Source organism: Calidris pugnax, unplaced genomic scaffold (assembly GCF_001431845.1).
Source record: "Calidris pugnax isolate Ruff unplaced genomic scaffold, ASM143184v1 scaffold15, whole genome shotgun sequence".
In the NCBI taxonomy this organism is placed as follows: Eukaryota; Metazoa; Chordata; class Aves; order Charadriiformes; family Scolopacidae; genus Calidris; species Calidris pugnax.
In genome coordinates this window covers 3,447,024-3,466,421 of record NW_015090774.1, presented here as the reverse complement: position 1 = coordinate 3,466,421, position 19,398 = coordinate 3,447,024, and the positions used below count along the sequence as shown (strand labels likewise).

General features: G+C 33.5%; 1 protein-coding gene across 2 annotated transcripts in view; it reads right to left on the bottom strand.

Moving 5' to 3' along the window:
• FSTL5 (follistatin-like 5) overlaps nucleotides 1–19,398 on the bottom strand; it is a 302,213-nt gene that overhangs the window by 29,271 nt on the left and 253,544 nt on the right. Inside the window, exons 11-15 of one of the 2 annotated variants that reach the window (XM_014945551.1) lie at nucleotides 18,850–18,876; nucleotides 15,093–15,211; nucleotides 7,923–8,072; nucleotides 2,400–2,507; nucleotides 721–845 (exon numbers count right to left, since the gene is read on the bottom strand). In XM_014945551.1, the coding sequence (XP_014801037.1) occupies nucleotides 721–845; nucleotides 2,400–2,507; nucleotides 7,923–8,072; nucleotides 15,093–15,211; nucleotides 18,850–18,876 (529 nt within the window). The remainder of the gene's footprint in view (nucleotides 1–720; nucleotides 846–2,399; nucleotides 2,508–7,922; nucleotides 8,073–15,092; nucleotides 15,212–18,849; nucleotides 18,877–19,398) is intronic. The other variant, XM_014945541.1, reaches the window with a different exon arrangement.

The window sequence follows — 19,398 nt, the reverse complement described above, 5'->3', positions numbered from 1 at the left end:
AGGTCATAAAGAGTTAAGTTACGTTGTATCACAATTCCTTTTAAAACTCCAAAAGTGTTTTTTTCTGGTCCATTAAGAGAATGATTCCAATATAACACAAATGTAATACAATATGACAAATACTATATATGGTGACTGCTCTTTGCAGCTGAAGAAATTAGTAAGTATTATTTACAAATTGAGATTTATACTCATAAATTAGGGAATTACCTGAATATTACACTTATCAATTCCTCACAAAAACCCTAGATGATATTACATTTCCATTTTAGTACACAGAGCAGTGGAACTTTTCAACATTTGGTGAGATAAGGAAGAAAAACTCTAATAAATGTGTTTATTCTGATATCGAGCTTGTTTTCAATAACATTTGCATTTTGTTTGTTTATGAAGAAGAGTGTTGCAAAGTAATACTGAAATAAGTGGCGTGGTCTCAGATTTTCAATGTTTTTAAATTATATTTTCTTTGGAGACGTGATAGTTCATTTGAAATTTAATTATAATTCAACTAAAACTTACCTTCTATGTCTCTCAGACATGGACTAAGCTCTCGATCTCTTCTCACTCAAGCCACTCCTGTAGCCCAGCCCACCCCACCCCTACCGAAGCTTTGCCATGTAAACCCCCATTAAAGCCCAAGTAAGGTTTTTAAATTCTATTTTCTTTGGAGAAAATGTTATAGTTCATTTGAAATTTAATTATAATTCAACTGAAACGTACCTTATATGGTTAATGATAAGGGTCGTAGCTGGAATGAAAAAATCATCCACTCTGTCAAACTGATTTCCCACTGGCTGAGTATGGATTGTGTGATGAGAAACACTCCCGCTGGCTTGTGTTATCACCTACATAAAATAACATTATTATAAACTATAGAAATACTCTTTCAAAATTTAATCTCTATCCAAATAAATTAATACAGTATTGCCTCTGTATTCCATCTCATATATTATCCTTCAGTTACTGAGAAAAAGAACAGAAATTAGAGTGAATAAAGTTGATCAGCATTACAGATTTTAGAGAATTGTTACATACCTGACCATTTAATCTTCATATTAACTTTTTTCTCCTCTTTTTTACACCACTGAGTCCGTATTTATTCATTTACATTACTAGAGCCTCTAGCAGTTCTTAGTGCAAAGCAATTTTTTCGTTTACTTTTTTTTTTTTTAAACTAGATCCTATAGTGAGATTAAATTCCTTAAGCACTTCATACAGAGTGAGAAGATGTTATCAACTGATCCATAGGAAGTTATGGCTACATATACTCCCAGTTCTTGCATTCATGAGGTAATTAAACATAGCACATAGGCATTTCAGAAGAGCAATTTGATTTGACTTTACACATTCCTTAAATTTTTACAAACCAATTTTCCTCGAGTCCCCAGATCTTAGACCTTCTCTGAGGTAAATGCTTATGGGCGAATAAAAGACAATTCCATATAATATCCCCCATGCTAGTCACATACATGCACTTAACAGCAGATAAAAAAACAAAAAAAAAATTGATTACCTATACTGTAAGTGAAGATGATTGGTTGCTTTCAAACATCAAAAGACTGACTAAATTATAATTCATTTTCTGGAGAGAAGTGACATCTACACTCCCACAAATTCCTTTGCATACTCATAGTTACTAAAAGTCTGTAGGTGCTAAAAAGGTGTTTTCAAATGTTACTTGTTTTTCTGCTTGAGCCCTGTGTTTGAAATTCTTTTATTCTTTATCTTTATTTTTTTAAATACATAAGGATTTCATTAATTTATAAAGAAAAGAAAAATAAGTTGAAATTCAAAGTAATTTTAGAATTATGGCATAAAGATAATCACCATATTCTCAGGGGATTATTTTAAATAATGAACAGAAAGTAATGAAAAAGTAGGAATGCAAGTACAGCTTCTTGAAACATTTCTTTAGTGACTGTCCCTAGGCTTGCTACCGCTCAGAGGCATGGGAAAAGTAAAGATTTTTATTATTTTACATCTGAAAAAAATCACTAGAGTAAAAATGGACCTTGTCAGCTCCAGAGCATCAATATGATTTTAATTAAAATAGGAATAGACCTAAGATCCAGTTTATCCTCTAATTAGGAAAAAAAAAACACCATAAAGAGCAGCAATTTGCTCTCAAAAGACTGGCCATTACAAAACATGCTGCTGCTTTCAGCTGTACTCCTTATCCTTTTAACAATCCAGCACTGTCACATCTGAGTAAGGGCGCTGAAAATAATCTCTAACTTTTTCAGTAAAGTTAGTTGTTTGAATTGATTTCTGGTTACCTGAAGTCATTTCAATGTCCCTCCTGGCGTCATGATAATAATGCTTAATGGGAAATATACAAAATATTGCAATTACACAAAGTGTCTACATTTCTTTGCATATAATCATTCTGATCAGCTCACCTGCAAAGTTGGTGAATTCTTTTCCATGTTTCCCCAGCTCAGCACCCAGACTTGATCATGTGATTTATCATAGTGTAGTTTCACTGGAACAGGATCTGTACTTACTGCCTGTACCATAATAAAAATAGAAATCCTTATTTTGCATGACATTTTCAAAAGAGAAACAATGTATACGCTTGAATTAAATTAATGACTGGACATGTATTTTTTGATATTTTCAGATTGTATTTAAAAAGTACGTTGTCAATTGTTAAAACAGCCCTCTAATTAATTCAAAGCTACTGAATTGCTGAAGAAGTATTTTTTATTTATTATGTTCTCTAACATTTGACATCAAAGTTACATTATACTGAAGCTATTCAGAAAATGAAAACAAATGTTTTAAATGAAGTAAAAAAGTACCTATCTTCTTTCCCTACCATCACTCTCACTTTATAAATATAAATTTAAAACTGCACCAATTATTGGAAAATGGCTAAAAAGGGAAGAGTATTCTCAAACCATGTACTGAAATCAATGCACAGTCTTACTACACAGTCCTGCATAAAACCAACACAATGTTGCTACACCCACAGCTTCCTATCTCTGCTAGGATGGATACATTCTGTTGAAGCTGAAAAGATTGTTTTCATATGTTTATGTTAACTGTTCCAATTAGAGTTGCTACTTTTGGTAGACTTGTGATCAGAACCAAAGTGTTTTCCCTACAAACTTGAGCACTGTCTCTTGAGACCATAAACCTTTTAGTTGAGCTCTACACTTCCTTTGTTACAAGAAGAACTGAAAACTTCAGAGGTATGAAATTGGAGGACAAGGTATTTGATTAAGAGACATTCTGCACAAGGTAAACAACCGGAAGGATTACTTTTCTTTTTTCATCATTAAAGCAGAAAAAATAAGTGGAGATTCCTTTTTTAGTCTCACCATTACGGAACTGTAAAGCACAGTTTGTTTATCAGTTTGTCAAGGAGAGTGCCAGCTGGCTAATTAAGTGAACCTAATTTAAACTAATGATGCAGATCCTCAAGATAATGCACTAATAGCTGGCTGAGACTGATGATGATACTTAACTGTACTCCTGAGGTATCGCAAGCCACAGCTTCATCTAAGCAGAATTTGTTTTTCCCTTTGAAAATGGAAAATGAAGCCAAGTTGCTCACCGGCTCATTTAAAATCAGAAAGATAACTCTTGAAAAAGGTCATTCGTGTCTGATAACACTTTTCTGCTGCGGGCTAGAAGACAAGTTCTGTGAAAGAATACTTGGGCTGTTGTATAGCTAAATTGCTCAGGTGTGTCAAATTTCCTTTTGGCTTCCCCAGACAAAAGGTCTGACCCACAGGTATCCTGCTGAATGAGTGCCCGGAGTGTTCAGGGCCTGGGCTGTGGCACTGCCAGGGCAAGGAGAAGGACTTGCCTGTGGAGTCAAGCACAGGTAACGCAGCTCCCAAGAGAGGAGCCAGCAGCAGAAAGGAGCTGAGCATCTTGGAAGCAGGATTTCACAGCTGTTTCTAGGTAGCCAGGCTGACCCGCCAGCAGCACGGTGTGAACTGAACCATGATGAAGAACCCTGTTTACTTCAGCATGCCTCTAAGTTGCCTGGGTTAATGCTGTGCTGCTAAACAATACTAGGTAATTGCAGGTGACAGGGCTTGCTTTCAAGAATTTAGAAATGAAAGCAAATACTTTTCTTAACTTTATAATGAGAATTACCTGGCTAAATCAAAAAGTCTACATGTACCTCTCTAAAGATACACCATCCATGTTTCCAATACATTTCAATTTACTCTGCTCTAGAATCTTCCTAAAGTACTTATTTTCCTAAATATATTTGCCATAGAAATAAATAATCTTAAAATCTAGTTGTTACATATGTGCACCTGTACACACATCTTTTACCTTAACTTTCATACTAGAAAGGAATAAGTATAACCACAGCTCATTGCAGGGAAAAGACCATAATAAGCAAAACCAAATCAACATTTTTACTCAGAAAATAGTGTATTACACAACTTATAACCCCTTCAAAAATGTTTTTAGTAGTCTTTAGGAATTTTTTGCACCTTGACAGAATTTTTATTAAAGTGCTGCTCACTGACAAAACATGAAGTTTTTCTTCACATTTGTTTCTACCGGAGTACGCCTTTTTGAGAACTTGGTTTTACAGAGTTAGGTGGTTTCTTCTTTAAGATACAGACTAGAAACAGCCAAAATGTAAATAATATTCTCTGTATTAATATGACAGAGAAAAGGAAGTCTAGTAAGAAAAATGCTTTCATTTATGAACAGCTTAGTATCTATTTTCCAAATATCAACTACATTTTGACTTTTTTTCTGTGCTAGGCAGTATTGTAAGAAATGAAAATAGACTGATCTGACAGAAATTAAACTCCCTTCCTTGCTTGTTTGTATGAGTGTTTGTGTACATGCATATGATACGAGTAGAGCAACATTTAATGGTTAGAAAAATTCTTGTTGCTTGCAAAACCCAAAACAAAAAATAAATGCTTATTGTTAAAAGGTAATGAAGACAGGGCCATGCTTGTTATAAGAAATGCTGAAGAAGGTATCTCTTGACTTGTCACTAAATTCCAAATTAGCCTTCAACTCTAAAAGCCATCTTTGAATCAGCAGTGGTTTTATCTTTTATAGTTTTATACTAAGTGTAAAATATTGTATAGGTTTTGTGGGTTCATGATTTATTTGTTTTGTTTGCAACTACTTTTACTTGTTTTTTTTTACTTTTTAAAAAGCCTATTTTGAATAACAGCATGCTTAAGCTGGACACACAAGTGCCATAGTACTTTTCGCACTTATTTGGCTAAGTGTATCCTTATTATATATAATATATATAATTAATAATATATATAATATTCAGGTCAGTAATAAATAGCAGAAATTCTGCTCAGGTGTCTAAAAGTGACAGTAACACATTTGGTTTAATTTACTTATCCGGTTCATCTGTTATGCCTTAGTCATCTTGTCTTACCAAATGTCTGTATTAAATATCATGAAATGCAAAGATAATATGTCATTAATCTCTAAATATTGTAGAACCATCAAAACAAAATTTCATTCCTGCAAAAGGTTACCAAAGATGGGATAAATTTCATCCTACACTTCCCTAAGTACATGACTTAGCGCACCAAGCTCTGTGTAACACCTCGGCATCCTGTATGTCATTGAAGAAACTTGAATACTTATTTGATACAATAGCAACCTATTTACACCATCCAAAACCTGCAGAATTGCTTTACATTTTTTCTGGAAGAGGGGTTTGCTTTTAATCAGTGGCTATTTTATTGAATTTTACTTTCTAATTAACATAAATCATTGTGGTAAGTCTCTCTAAACATACAGTTAATGGTAAAGTGCTTAGTAAAAATAGTAAATAATGTAACTGAAGGTAAATTAGAAAAATCAAACTATTCCATAAAACCCAAGTTTAAAAGAACCTCCAACTTAGCTAATATTTTTCAGTAAGCTCAAAAGGCAAAATATGCTCTTGCCACTGAAGTCTAAATGCTAACAAATGCAATTACATTGTTACTTCATCCATCATCTATAGGAACACAAGATGACTCATGAAGGTTAGCCAGAGACCAGGGAAACCATTGCCAGAGATTCCTGTTCTTCAGATCTGTGGATTGTGGTAAGACTATGTATTTTTAGTCTCTCTTCATGAAGAAAGGTATTGAATTGTTCAAAAAAGGCCATTTTCAGAAAACAAAAATATGTTATCCACTCAGTTCCCCTCTACTTGGCTATGCAAAAAAATCTATTTAACAAAAAAAAAAAAAAAATATAACTTTTTATTATTAATTTTGTGAATAAAACATTCTAGCAGTCTCTGTCACCATTTGGATAGGTGAGGTTTTGAGGAAGCTATGTCTACTGATCCAGCTGATATAGAATATAGAAGGCAGAAAATGAAGACGCTTAAAGAATGCAAAGTTATTGAAATTATTTGTCAAGTTAATGTGATTTGAAAATTGCAACTTTGCTATGCATTTTTAAGTTATACATTAATATACATAATACATGCATACTAATATCACAGAATCATAGACTTTGGGTTGGAAGGGACCTTTAAAGGTCATCTAGTCCAAACCCCCCTGCAATGAGCAGGGACATCTTTAACACCTTTAATCAGGTTGTTCAAAGCCTGATCCAGCCTGACCTTGAATGTTTCCAGGGATGCAGCATGTACAACAGGGCAACCTGATTCAGTATTTCACCACCCTAATCATAACAAATTTCTTCCTCAGATCTAGTCTAAGTCTACTCTCTTTTAGTTTAAAACCATTACCCCTTGTCCTGTTGCTACAGGACATATTAAAAATCTGTCCCTGCGTTTCTAATAAGACCCATTTAGGTTCTGAAAGGAAGTAATAAGGTCTCCCTGGAGCCCAATATACAATATATAATCTATATATTAAAGATTTCAGAAACCAAATAGCAAAAAAATATCATGATTTTCCCTTTTCCAAATACCTTGTTAACACAAACTTTAAATATTCTCTTCATATTCAGAAAATAGATTTTTTGAATTTAATGAGTTTATGGCTATTATTTTCTAAATACATTTTCACATCTTTAACGTGACTATAATCTGTCCTCATGTAAATCCCTTATTTAACCTCATAGTACAATATCATTGATACAGATACATAAGGATACAGATACATACATGACCAGATACATGAAGGAAAAAAAAAAAAGAGAAAGAGAGATAAGTAGAGTAGAGCGGTTACAGTATTTGACTTCAGTGGTCCATCCCAGTAATACTCTTGACCGATTGGAGTATATTGTGACTCTCTCAGGCTTTTCTGAGGGAATTGTACTGCTTCAATAAACTAATTCATTTTAGCATTGCCTTGTATCTTGGTCCTCCACAAACTATGAGTTCGTTAATCCCTGTAGCATAGCATAGATTTCTTTCTTTTACTCAATGAATTATTTTGACTAAACGGAGTATCTCCAGCCTCCCAAAGACTGAGAAACTGATAGTACTACCTACACAGTAGAAAGGAATAGAGAAGAAGTTCAAATTCATAGTCTCCAATCTTGGCTATGGGTGGGGGTGTTTTTTCCACAATTCCAGTCGCTTCTCTGTCTAAAAGCTTACTAAGTAACAGTCCTCCACCTTCCATGGCCATACCTAACTCTCTGGCCTTTCCTGTCAAAACTGGTAGACACATTCCTGTGACAACACTCTATTTTAATGAATCTTCATATTCAAGTGAAAAGTACCTCAAGCTTGAAACTTCTCAAATAACTCGTTTCCTCAACTCTTTGACCAATATTTATAAAAGGTATTTTTATGTTAATTCTTTCCCTTCCAGTTGCTTATTGACAAGAATAGTCATTAAATATAAACTGCTGCTAAATATCAAAAGCATTTGAGTTTTTTTCTACATACTCTGTTTACTCCCAAGCTAATTGTATTTTTTTCAAAATATGAAGGAAAACCTTAAATTTTTGTGACCAAACTAGATATTAACTTAAAAATGAGACATAAATACCTGTACAACTTTCTGAGACTGTACGTCAACAATAAGAACTCTGTCAAGTGTGGGCTGAGATACGTAAATGAACTTGTCTTTTACATTAACAGCAGTTGCCCATACACATTGCTGAACTGGATCTGCATCAGCTTTGGGACAAACTTCATCCTGTAGTTCAATAGAAACAGAGAAATTGTAAGAATCAAAACAGTTAACGATGCAATACAAAGACAAATTATACTCTTTATTTTTTAACTAAAATAAAATCTCAGAAAATGTAGGGAAGGAAAAGCGACAGCTAACGTTAGGGCATAGACACAGTTATTCAAACTGCATGCTGTAAGCACCACACAACTCGCAAGTACTTTAGTGTAAACCATACATCAGCTTTTTTGGATGATTTCTAGACATTCAGGCAGTTAGCGCTATTGTCCAGTGAAAGAAACCCATTGGAAACAATAATATGTGCAGAAATAAAGTGAGCTAGAGCCAGGAGACCTTAAAAAAAAAAAGACAGACAAATTAGATACACAATGTCTAGTTCCTGTGCAGCAGCTAGAAGCTCCCCTATCTGCACCATTATGGTATCTTGAAAAGGAAAACAGTTACAGATATGACTTTCGTCTGAGAACACAGCAGTATGGCAGGCAAATACTAAATTGAGAAGACGCTAATGTATAGACAGAGTGCAAGAGGAGGAGGTGTGATGCAAGTTGTCACATGGTATAGGGGAAAGCAGCAGCACTTAGAGGGATCTGCGGTTTTGGTCATGATGATGCTTCAAAGGTCAGAAGTTTGCCTCCTTCTGCCATAAAACATTCTCATGGCCTCTCACTAGTTTTAAACCCAACACAAATCAAATGACTTCTTGCTATCATTCCTTCCCCCTCTGCCCTGCCATCCCTATCAAAAGGAAGAATTTGGAATAAAAGAAAAATTCCTGTTGATTTCAGTTAATTAGTATTTCTTAATACTTATATTTATAACTATGCACTCTCAAAATAGCTATCTGTACTTCACTATTCATATTTTTATATAAATATATTCCCACTCATTATATATATTTATTTATATCTATTTGTAACTATTTAATATGTAACTATTTAAGTGAAAGCTTGCTTTTATTAAAAGTCACTTGGTCAAATATGTTTGGAAATTCCCTTTATGAAATACCATGGGTTTTTTCCTATAATAGACAAATGTATGCAAAAACAAGGACCTGAAAAATATTCTGCTTGGAGAGGTACAGCGTGTGTCAAGCTATTTTTGTTTTCCTGACCTATACTTCTTTTCCCTCTTAATTTTTCTTCTTTTCATGACAGGGGGCAATTTCACCAAATCATAAGTATTATTTCTTTATAGCACTTAATCTGATGCTTATTCCTAATTTAAAGTGCTCTTTCTGATACATCATAACCAGTTGCTGTGAAAATAATTATGATATATCAGCAGATGATGACTTCAGCATAGAATGAACAGCAAGAGTTGATGAGATTTTAAATAAGAATTCTGTTTCTACACATCAGTCTCCTTTTAAAAGGCGAAAAATCATTTGACAGAACAACATATCTGGCACTAAACAATGCTTTTCAAGAAGATGCATTTCAACACTGACTTTTCTGTAGCATCAACACTCTTTGCTTGCTGTGCCTCTATATTTGAGAAAATGCACTCAATCTTTATATGTCAAAATTAGAAAGAAATCAATTTCCAACTCTAACAGAGGGATTTTCTTTGCAGGAGATCAAACAGCCACTGCTTGTTCCTACATGAGTCTCAAGTCTTAACAAAGGGAAGGTCCTTCAGAAATCACGTTCATAAAAAAAAATTTACTGAACTCAGGTACCACAGGATAGCACATAATCAGGAACTTCAACAGAACTTAGAAATAAGTAAAAAGATTAAAATTTATTTTGCATTGCTAAAAAGCCATGCACTTCGAAGGGTGAACTTGTTTAAAAACATTTTTTTAAAGAATGGCAAGCATGGTGACAAATGGGTCTTTCATTCTTAAATGTGGCTAAAAGCTTTTCATTGGATGAAATGAAGTGTCAACATAAACAAGTGCGTCTTTAATATGATGTGAAATCATCAGATCAGTGATTAATTGTCATTTGCTTTCTGTGCAATTGTCACTTCAATTGGAGGGTGTTTCACTGATCTCAAATTATTTTTTTATATTTATTCTAAGTATGCCTTTTCTTAGTTCCATGTTTTATCTAAATAGGTAACTACTTTTAGACTGTTCTACACAGTCCTCTTTCTTCCTCAGAGAACACCTTCTTCAAAAAATGCATCTGCAAACATTTATAACAACTCTATCCTGTGTCACTCTTTCCAGTCATGTCTCTCAGCGACTCACACCAGTCTTTGGTGCCATGAATTCTACAAGGACACATACAATATATTATTCAAAAAGAACATCAACTGTTGCTGAAGGAATCTAGGTTTCTCTCACGTGGCATCATACAGTTTAGTGTAAATGATTACACTAATCATACCTCCTATTGTGGGAAGTATAGCAGAACAGGAAAATACTGTAAGGTAAGCACTTTTAACTATATCTAGAGTTAAGCCACCTCCTAAACCTCTTCCTGAATCTCAGTCTAAAATACTGACTGTCATGTATTTCTAAATATAGTTTCAATTTAAAAGCAATATAAATATAGGGGGTTTATATATGCATATAGGTGTATACACATATATATTTAAATTAGAAACTACAGAGCATGATTCTTATTATTTATATAATTCACAAAACTTGTTCCTCTTTTTCCACTTAAAATACAGCAAGTAGAAAGCACAACACTTTCTCACATTCACAGTAAAAAATATTAAGTAAAAAACAAATCTACAAATATAAATGCAGTTTACTGGTTCTAGAATATTGTTTATGTTGTCATAAATTTTTATTATTCAATGCCAACTCTCACTTTGCCCCAAAAACTGCAAAATTAAAATAAAAGCAAAAAAAGTGTTTCTCCAAAGTAACAGTGAAAATTATGCACCAAAATTCTCATATTCAAAATAGAGGTTTTTTTCCCAGCATGAATCGGTTTACGCAGTTGTTTCTCTAGTCACATTTATCTAGATGCCCCAGAAATAGCTTCAATCAATTGAATGAAATCTTGCTTTTGAAAATTTAACATTTATCTGATTAGACAGTTTGGATTGCTTTTACACTACTGGCAGTAATTCTGAGGCTCTCTATTAATTTCCCCAGTGGTTGGGTAATTGGTTAAAATAATTTCTCCTTAAAATATAAATATAAACCCACCATTTTGTTTTAATTAAAATGTGAGCAATTTACTTTTTCCTAATTTATTCTCTCTGAAAAAAGCTAACATCTGATAAACACATTGATATATTTCATTGTTATTTTTTTCCCCAGACCTTTCAATCAAGAAGTGACTTGCCCTGTAACAAGTCAGCAGATGGAGGAAACTAAATCCGTAGAGAAAGTTTTTCAAGGTAGTCTGGGGCAAAAAATTCTCAAGAGAAAACATGTACTTGTAGATTTATATGGGCAAATTCTACATTTATAAACTTAGACTTAATGCAAGGGTCCTCAGTGTTTTAACAAGATTTGAGTCAAGCTCTTTAAGCAGTATAATGAAACGCCTACCTATGCTATTACTGCCTAAGAGTAAGGTGACATCAACAGGTTACAACGGTGCATGTATTAAGACATGAATTTATGTATTATCTATTCTATATGAAGTTACTGTTCACTTGACACTCCATAGTAAAAATCTGACTGCGGACCTTTTTCATATTGTTTTAGACAAAGGTTAACAATCTCACATTTACTACACTTACTGTGCTGTAAGAACGTAAACCAAAGCAATTTCTGTGGACTAACAAGTGTTTTTCAAGTTAATTTCCTGTGGAAACTTTGCTCTGCCATGTAGTCACATCAACAATTTCAAAATTAATTATTTTGCTCCCACTTCCAACATATATTCAACTTCAAGTGTGAGATGACCTAGTTAACTGAATATGGCCATTGTGAGCTAGTTCTTGTAATAAAGAGAAAATCAGGATTGTGCTGAAATGAAAAGGATTTTTCCATTGGTCTCAAAAAAGGCATATGTTTCTATTGCTTATTTCCCACCTCCAGCCTCCTGGAATAACTGTTCCAATTGGGACTCATTGGGAAGGGAAAATAAGAACACTTTTGCATAAGAATTAGAATTTAAAGATTTTGGATAATATTAATTTGCAGAAGATAAATACAGGTTGCATGTTAGTGAGGAAAATGTCAGAAACACTTCAGAGTGATGAGACATTTAACAGCTGAAAGACTCCACTTGGACGATGGTTAAGAATCTATTTGACATCAGGTTTAACAAACAACTGTCAAACCTCGTACAATAAATAATAGCCTGCATCAGAAAACAGAAATAACTTTATTTCTGTCCCTAAGCATCTAGAATTGTCATTTTGAGTGTAATATAGTCTACTTTCACTTGATATGAATTTATAAGATTCAGGTAATTTAGGAGATTCTGGGAAGGAAAGGAGAAACTCTTTATAATTTTCTGTGAATCATGATGATCCAGTAAAGCACTAAACCTTTTGCTTCACTTTAAACACAATGAAAGTCTAATTGCTTCCCATGTTAGATACACACTAAAGTGCTTCGCTGTATTGACACTCAGTTGCATAAGAGGCAATTAAATATTTAGATAAGGATTCTCAAGTACATAGTTATTGAGAAACTGTATTCACCTTTAGCAAAATTAGCATACTTAAATATGTACGTGTGTAACTACTGCAACATTGGTTCACAATACAATGCAATTCCATGTATAAACATCTGAGTTCATTCTTTTACAGGAGCTCAGTTAAACGTAATTTATTTTTTGACAGACAAACAGGAAACCTGGGGAGGAATGCTGCAGTATCGCATGAAATATCCAGACATTTTCCCTAACACTTCCAGTACCTAAACTGTGCTGCAGAATTTAGAAATGTTCCTACACTTCAGGAAATGTTTGGCAATGAAACAGGTCTACTGGGGCTTTACTTATCATTTGAACAGCTAATTAAGAAACGTGTAAAGAAATGGGAGAGGTTTAAGCAAGCATGCATTTCCTTTAGGTATACGTTAAGAGGTAAGTGTTGGAGATTTTATCAGCAATAGCTGTCATAGATGTGAAAGGGTATGTAAAGCCACCTCAAAACATGCAGTGAATATTGCATATATATGCAACATCTCTAATTAATAGTTATATGATAGAGTCAAAGGGAATTATTAATGAGCAATTTATGACATGAACTCTTACCACTAAACAATCACATGCTGAACTTGGCAAAAATCTGATCCTGGGACAGAACTGGGTTATTTTATTATTCTTATTTGGAGGAAACAGATTTTCCAAAGAAGCTTGGGGAAGATATGATATTCTTCAAAGGAAGAAACAGCTGTCTAAAGCTTCATAGTCAATGAGTTTTTTTCAAGAATATACTGCTGTTATCATAGTATCAGTAGCATATCCAGGGAATTATTTTCAACTTGGCTTTAATCCTTCTTCTAGGAAGAAAGTAAACTTAAGGGTTTTTTTCAAAATTTCAAAATTTTTTACTGAAATCCATTTCTCAATTTTTTCTTTTTTTTGGAAAGCAGAGTGAACAATGAGGTCACTATAAGTAGAAAAACATAAGGATATTTCTGATTTTTCTTGCAGGAATAAAGATTTATTAACCACCATGTGTGAGGGAAGATGTCTTCAGTGCTCAGGGGAATAAGTAGAAGTATTGTTGAATGTAATGGGGAAAATGACATGCATTGCTCTATATATGTTTACCACACCTACTCACAAGTCAAAAATAACCAAATAAGGACAAGCCTTTTTTTTTTTCTTTCCTTTTTTTTTTGGTGAAGGATATAATTATTATGTTACTAGGGATTTGAAAGCTACAAAAAGGAAACATTTGACTAATTCATCCTGATTATTACCACATTTTAATAAAAATACACTTAAAATCTAGGTTGCACTTTAGACCAATAACATTTTAACAGACTTCTTAAATAATCAGCCTTTGAATTAAACAGCCATAAAAAAGCTTTTTGGCTTATTTTTGGCTGTGTCAACCTAATTTCACTTAAGCAGCACAAATCAAAGTATGATTAGCTGTTCAAAGCATAATTATTCACACTAAAATAAATCTTGCTGCTGAGTACAGCAGCCTTTGACATCAATAATGATAACTGAAGAGGCAAATCCCATTGAGAGAGTTCTGCTGTTACTTCAGTGTGTTTTAGGTACTAGGGAAAAAACCCAAAGTGTACAGCTTATGGGATATTACATATTTCAAGGTCACTCATTCAAATTCAAATAATGAGAAGAAGTTATTATTTTTTGAAAGACAATAGATCACATGGAACAAGTCTTAATGTAGTGACTAGTACCAAGAGTTCCTGTGAGAACATGCATCATGTCAGCTAGCAATTTGATCAGCAGTAAAGGAAAAACAACAAAAGAATAAATGGAAGTGGAGAATACACTACTGTTTTTATGTATGCTACACAGGGAAACTACTCCATAAATGCACAGAATTTGGTTGAAATCAGCTATAAATCTGTTGACAATAAAATTATTGAAACTACTTATAGGAATTGTAAGTTGGAATCAAAGCATCAATTATCTCTACTAACTTCAGTGGAGCTCCAAGAGTGCTTATCATGATAAGGATTTATCTCATGATAGCTGACAGTTTAATATAGACAAACATCCAGCAGAGAAAAAAGACGACATTAAAAATAATAACTTTATATCTTATATTTAATAGAGAGACTATCAATCCCTGATTCATAGAGATGCACTTAACTGGGGAGGGATGGGAGAAAAAATAACAACAACAACAACAACCAAACAAACCAGAAATGAAAAGTAGGGAGCTGTTAACGGAAAGGACTAGGAAAGGACTAGGAAAAGGAAAAACAGCAAAGAAAATATAGGATTTGAAAAGTATATGGGAAATATTCCATCTAAGACAGAGATTGAAAGTTTGATCAAGGAAAATACAGGAAATTTTTAGTCCACCACTGTTAGCTACTTACTAATTGAGAAGACATGTCTGAATTTATCAAGCAGAAAACACTAAACTAGCAATAATAAATTCTTATTTAAAGAAAACTATAATTGCAAAAATGCTATAAACAAATTTAAAATAATAACTTGCCTGAAAACCGAGGAGTTTTTCACTAGGCTTAATATGTCTCTGAAATTCACATTCCACTGGTTGTATTACTTTGATGCCGTCTTCATAAAAAACATAAAACATGTTCCCAATGCCCAGACCTTAGGAACAAAAACATATTGAAATGTATAAAAACTAAGTAATGACAAAAAAAGAAAATCCTTGTCTTGAACTAAAGCTCATCACATTTTTGGTATGAGATCAATTTGTTAATGCATATAGTACTAATACAGCTAATCCTATGGGATCTTTTGTTGTAAAACTAAAACAAAAATGTTATTCAGAATTTCACATAGTTTTCTCCATTGGCAAGACAGTGTCTTCATGAATACAGATTTTGAAATATATAATTTGACATCTAAAGTAACAGAAGTGATCTTGTGAAATCATCTCCATTGAAACTAAATGAACACTGAAATCAAATTAATATAAATTCTCCATGTATTCTAATTTTTCTTCTTCTGAAGAATAGTAAAGTTAAAGTAATTTCAGTGTAACACTGAAAGAGAAGTTCTGAATATTTGTTATAAACCCTTATTTGACATTTATTTCAGTCAGAAAAGGAGATATTCTCTGTTGTATGTTATTGGAAAGCCAGACTTGGGCAGATGTTCATTCCAAGTTTGAAGGACCACTAAACGTTCTATCACAATGTTGCTGAATGAGAGGTGTAATATAATGTTCTGTGGAGAAGGTGGGAAACAGAACTGTAGCATGAATTCTCATAATATCTGTGGTTATGCTCATGAACACACACAAAAAAAAACCACATTCTCCATAGTTTAAACTGTGCCAATCAAGAAAACAGTTGTTGGTTTGCTATGTGGATGTTATGATGGATGATTAGTTCATATTTGTAAAATTCTATGAAGAAAATCACAGTAGTCATAAAATTACCATCATAACCAACACAGCTAAACTGTGGGCTACACTAATAAAAATATACGTGTATCCTGGGTACAGGGCCTAAGCTGCCACTTGACATTACAATATTTGGTACAAGAACACAGGGAATAAAACTCAGGAAAAATGAGTCTGAAATTCTGCTTATCCTGAATTCTGAAGGAAAAAATATGTTAATAGGGAGAGAAAACATCTTAATATCAAATAAAATAATGAGAGCATTGGTGAGTGGGGGTGGGCAGTACCGTGTGTTTCTGCATAGTTGTATGTATATATACACACACACATGAAAGTTTCCAGTCCCTATAAGGAATCATATAGGTAATACAGTCATTTAAAAAGTAGTAATATGCATAAGGTTGTCAGACCATGCCCAGAACATGCAAATTCAATTATCTTTGAGAAATCTTGTGGAATCATTTCTCACTTCTGGCCAAGTTTTCCTAAAAATGTTCACCAAACTGTTCTTCAAAATCAGTGAAGGAGACACAATAAGAAATGTCCTTCCACTTCAATACTGAGTCAGGGAAGTCAGTTCACATAAGGAAACTTTATCTGTGGATCCAATTAAATAATCCCCCCTTCCAAGCTGTTGTGACCACATAACTCTTCATTTGAGCATATGTCTACAAATATCTGTAGAAATATCTAATCTATACAAATATCTGATCACTCAGGCAAGCCACTTCTTCACAACTACAGGAGCTACTCTTCTAAAGACAACAGACTTAATTTTGTAACTCTCCCCCCACCAAACCAAAACCAACCCAGCACATTTATAATACTGTCCCAGAAGCAACAACAATAAATGCAAACATATTTATGTTTATTAAATAAATGCTTCACTAAGACTGAATCAATATTTAAAACTGGCTAACACTGATTTGAAAAAAATGGTGGTGGTTTGGGGTTTTTTTTTTGCATAAAGTTTAACATATGGATATATTTATGCTTGTCTATATACTGTATTATTACTATAATACAAATTAATGTACTTTCAAAACTCTTTCTCACTTTCTGACACATTATCTTTTCACAGTTACACAAGCAAGCAGTTGTGATAAGGCTTTTATGTTCCCCATATACAAATATGCTTTGCAGGCACCAAAGCCAGTCCCTAGTTCCATAACCTTAATTGTCTTACTAATCAGCCATGCCTCCCTTCATATCTGTTAGTACTTAGACAACAGAAAATGACAGAGTATGCATGGCCCAGACAAGTTAGTGGTGATGCTAATTGGCATCTTCCAGGTATCACTCTCTTGTAAATGAATTCCAACATTGCAACCAGTAACATTTGCTGGAAACACGAGGATCGGCCAACAAAAAACACAGGAGAGACCGTGAAAATCTGCTCCAGAAGGTGATGTTGTCACTTCACATTCTCAATCTCTACTATAAATTGTTTTCTGTTTAGTTTCACACTAATCACAGAGAAATTTGAATCTCTTTACCATAAACCCTCTGGTAAGCTACTATTTTTAAATGGCATTTATTGACACAGAATTTAAGTTTTCCTAAGTGCTTTCCAACCACTGAAAGCAACACAGGACTTGCCTTGAAAAGACAATTCTCTAAAAAATCAAGGGGGTGCCAGTCAGGTTTTCAGTTTTATTCAAGATAAAGCAGAAGTGATACCTTCCCAATAAGTGGTCTGAATACCATACGTTTGAAAACTTTGTGTTAGAATCTTGTTGTGCATCAGTTTAATAGTTAACAGTGGAATTGTATGAAACTCTAAACACGTAATTTGTACTCTGCAAGGCCAAGATAGAGCAGGAGGATGGCAGCTGAGCTCCATTATAATCAGGAAACTGACTGTTTATACCAGCTAAGCAACAAAACCAGAACACGAAAAAATAAAACTAGTTCATATTTGTAAACACACTGGGAAATGCCAAAGGTCACTGTATAATTAAGCAAATGAAATATCAAATTTTTGAATCTTTAAATTAATTTAACATACTTCTTTAAGAAACATGAGGAAATACCATTTGCAGCATGAATTCATAGCAAAGCCTGATCCACTTATAGTATTACCAATCTTCCAATGGAAATAACTGAAACATTTCCTATTCCTGAAATACATTAATTCCTAAATTGCAACTTTAAATTAAGAACAGGCTACTTAGAGCAATGAAATGAGAGCTCATGACAACACTTTGATTATGACATTTTTCTGCAATATGCTTCGTGAAATTATCTCATATATAAGAAAATTAATACCTATCTTTGTCAATAAAATATACTTTCCATGCTTTCTATGTTATAGCACCTGATACTGTCTGTATTTATATTTATCCTTCAGTTGGTCACTAACCGCAAACATCCAAAAAAACCCCTGCCTAATATTTACAAACCCTTCCTAAGTAGAAGAAGAAAATTATTTGTCTCATTAAGCATCATCAGGTACCTCAATTAAACTGTTTAAGATTATAATTTTTTCAAGTAAGAATGATTCATACAAGAACATCAATCCCAAACAGCATATAAGCTGATTGTTGGAAGCTTTATCAAAAGTTATACAAGTTAAAAGTCTACATTTTAAATCTGAACTTCTTGTTGAATACCTTTGAGTAACTGAAATTTTTTAACAGCCTAATTCCTTCTCTGCCTGAAAGGAAAAGCAGTTCACAAAGGCACAAGCTTTTAAAGGATTATTTTTCAGTATGTTTTTTTCTTAAAATCAAATCCCATAAATGTTGCAAAGGGAAAGGTAATTACTGTAACTGTAGAGTACGAACAAAAAAAAACCTCAACCAAACACACAAAAGGAACAATAGATGAGCATTTCACGTAATGCAGAAAATATGAAAAAAGCCATCTGTATTAGTACCTTGCTCTCGCCACAATATGTTTGCAACTGCAGCATGTAAGAGAGAGAAAAAACAGAAAACACAAATGAACAAGAAAAAAAACCATGAAATGATACATCAATTCTGAATTAATTATGATGCTTTAATCTCTGATTCACTAAAATACTTGTACAGGTAAACCAATGGACACAGTGAATTAACAATAAGATTAAATAAAGTTCTCTATGTCACATGACAAAATTTTGATTAGCCATCATAGTTATTGGGGTTAGGGTAAACCCCATCACCCCCTGTTACGTCCCGCCCCAAGTTAACTCCATTAGCGTTTACCAATAGTGTATTAGTGTGTTTCATAATCCATTACAGAACACACATGTAGTTTCCATACACATAAATTATGTATATTAATTACAGGTGATGTAATTTTCATAATTTCTTTTAAGCACTGGACTTTGTAGAGATTTATTTCAGGACAGCATTATGAGAGAAACATCCACAACCAAAATGCATACAAGATATTCTTCTGTGTTGCTGTAACACAGCCATGCTACCAAAGTTGTCATGCTGCA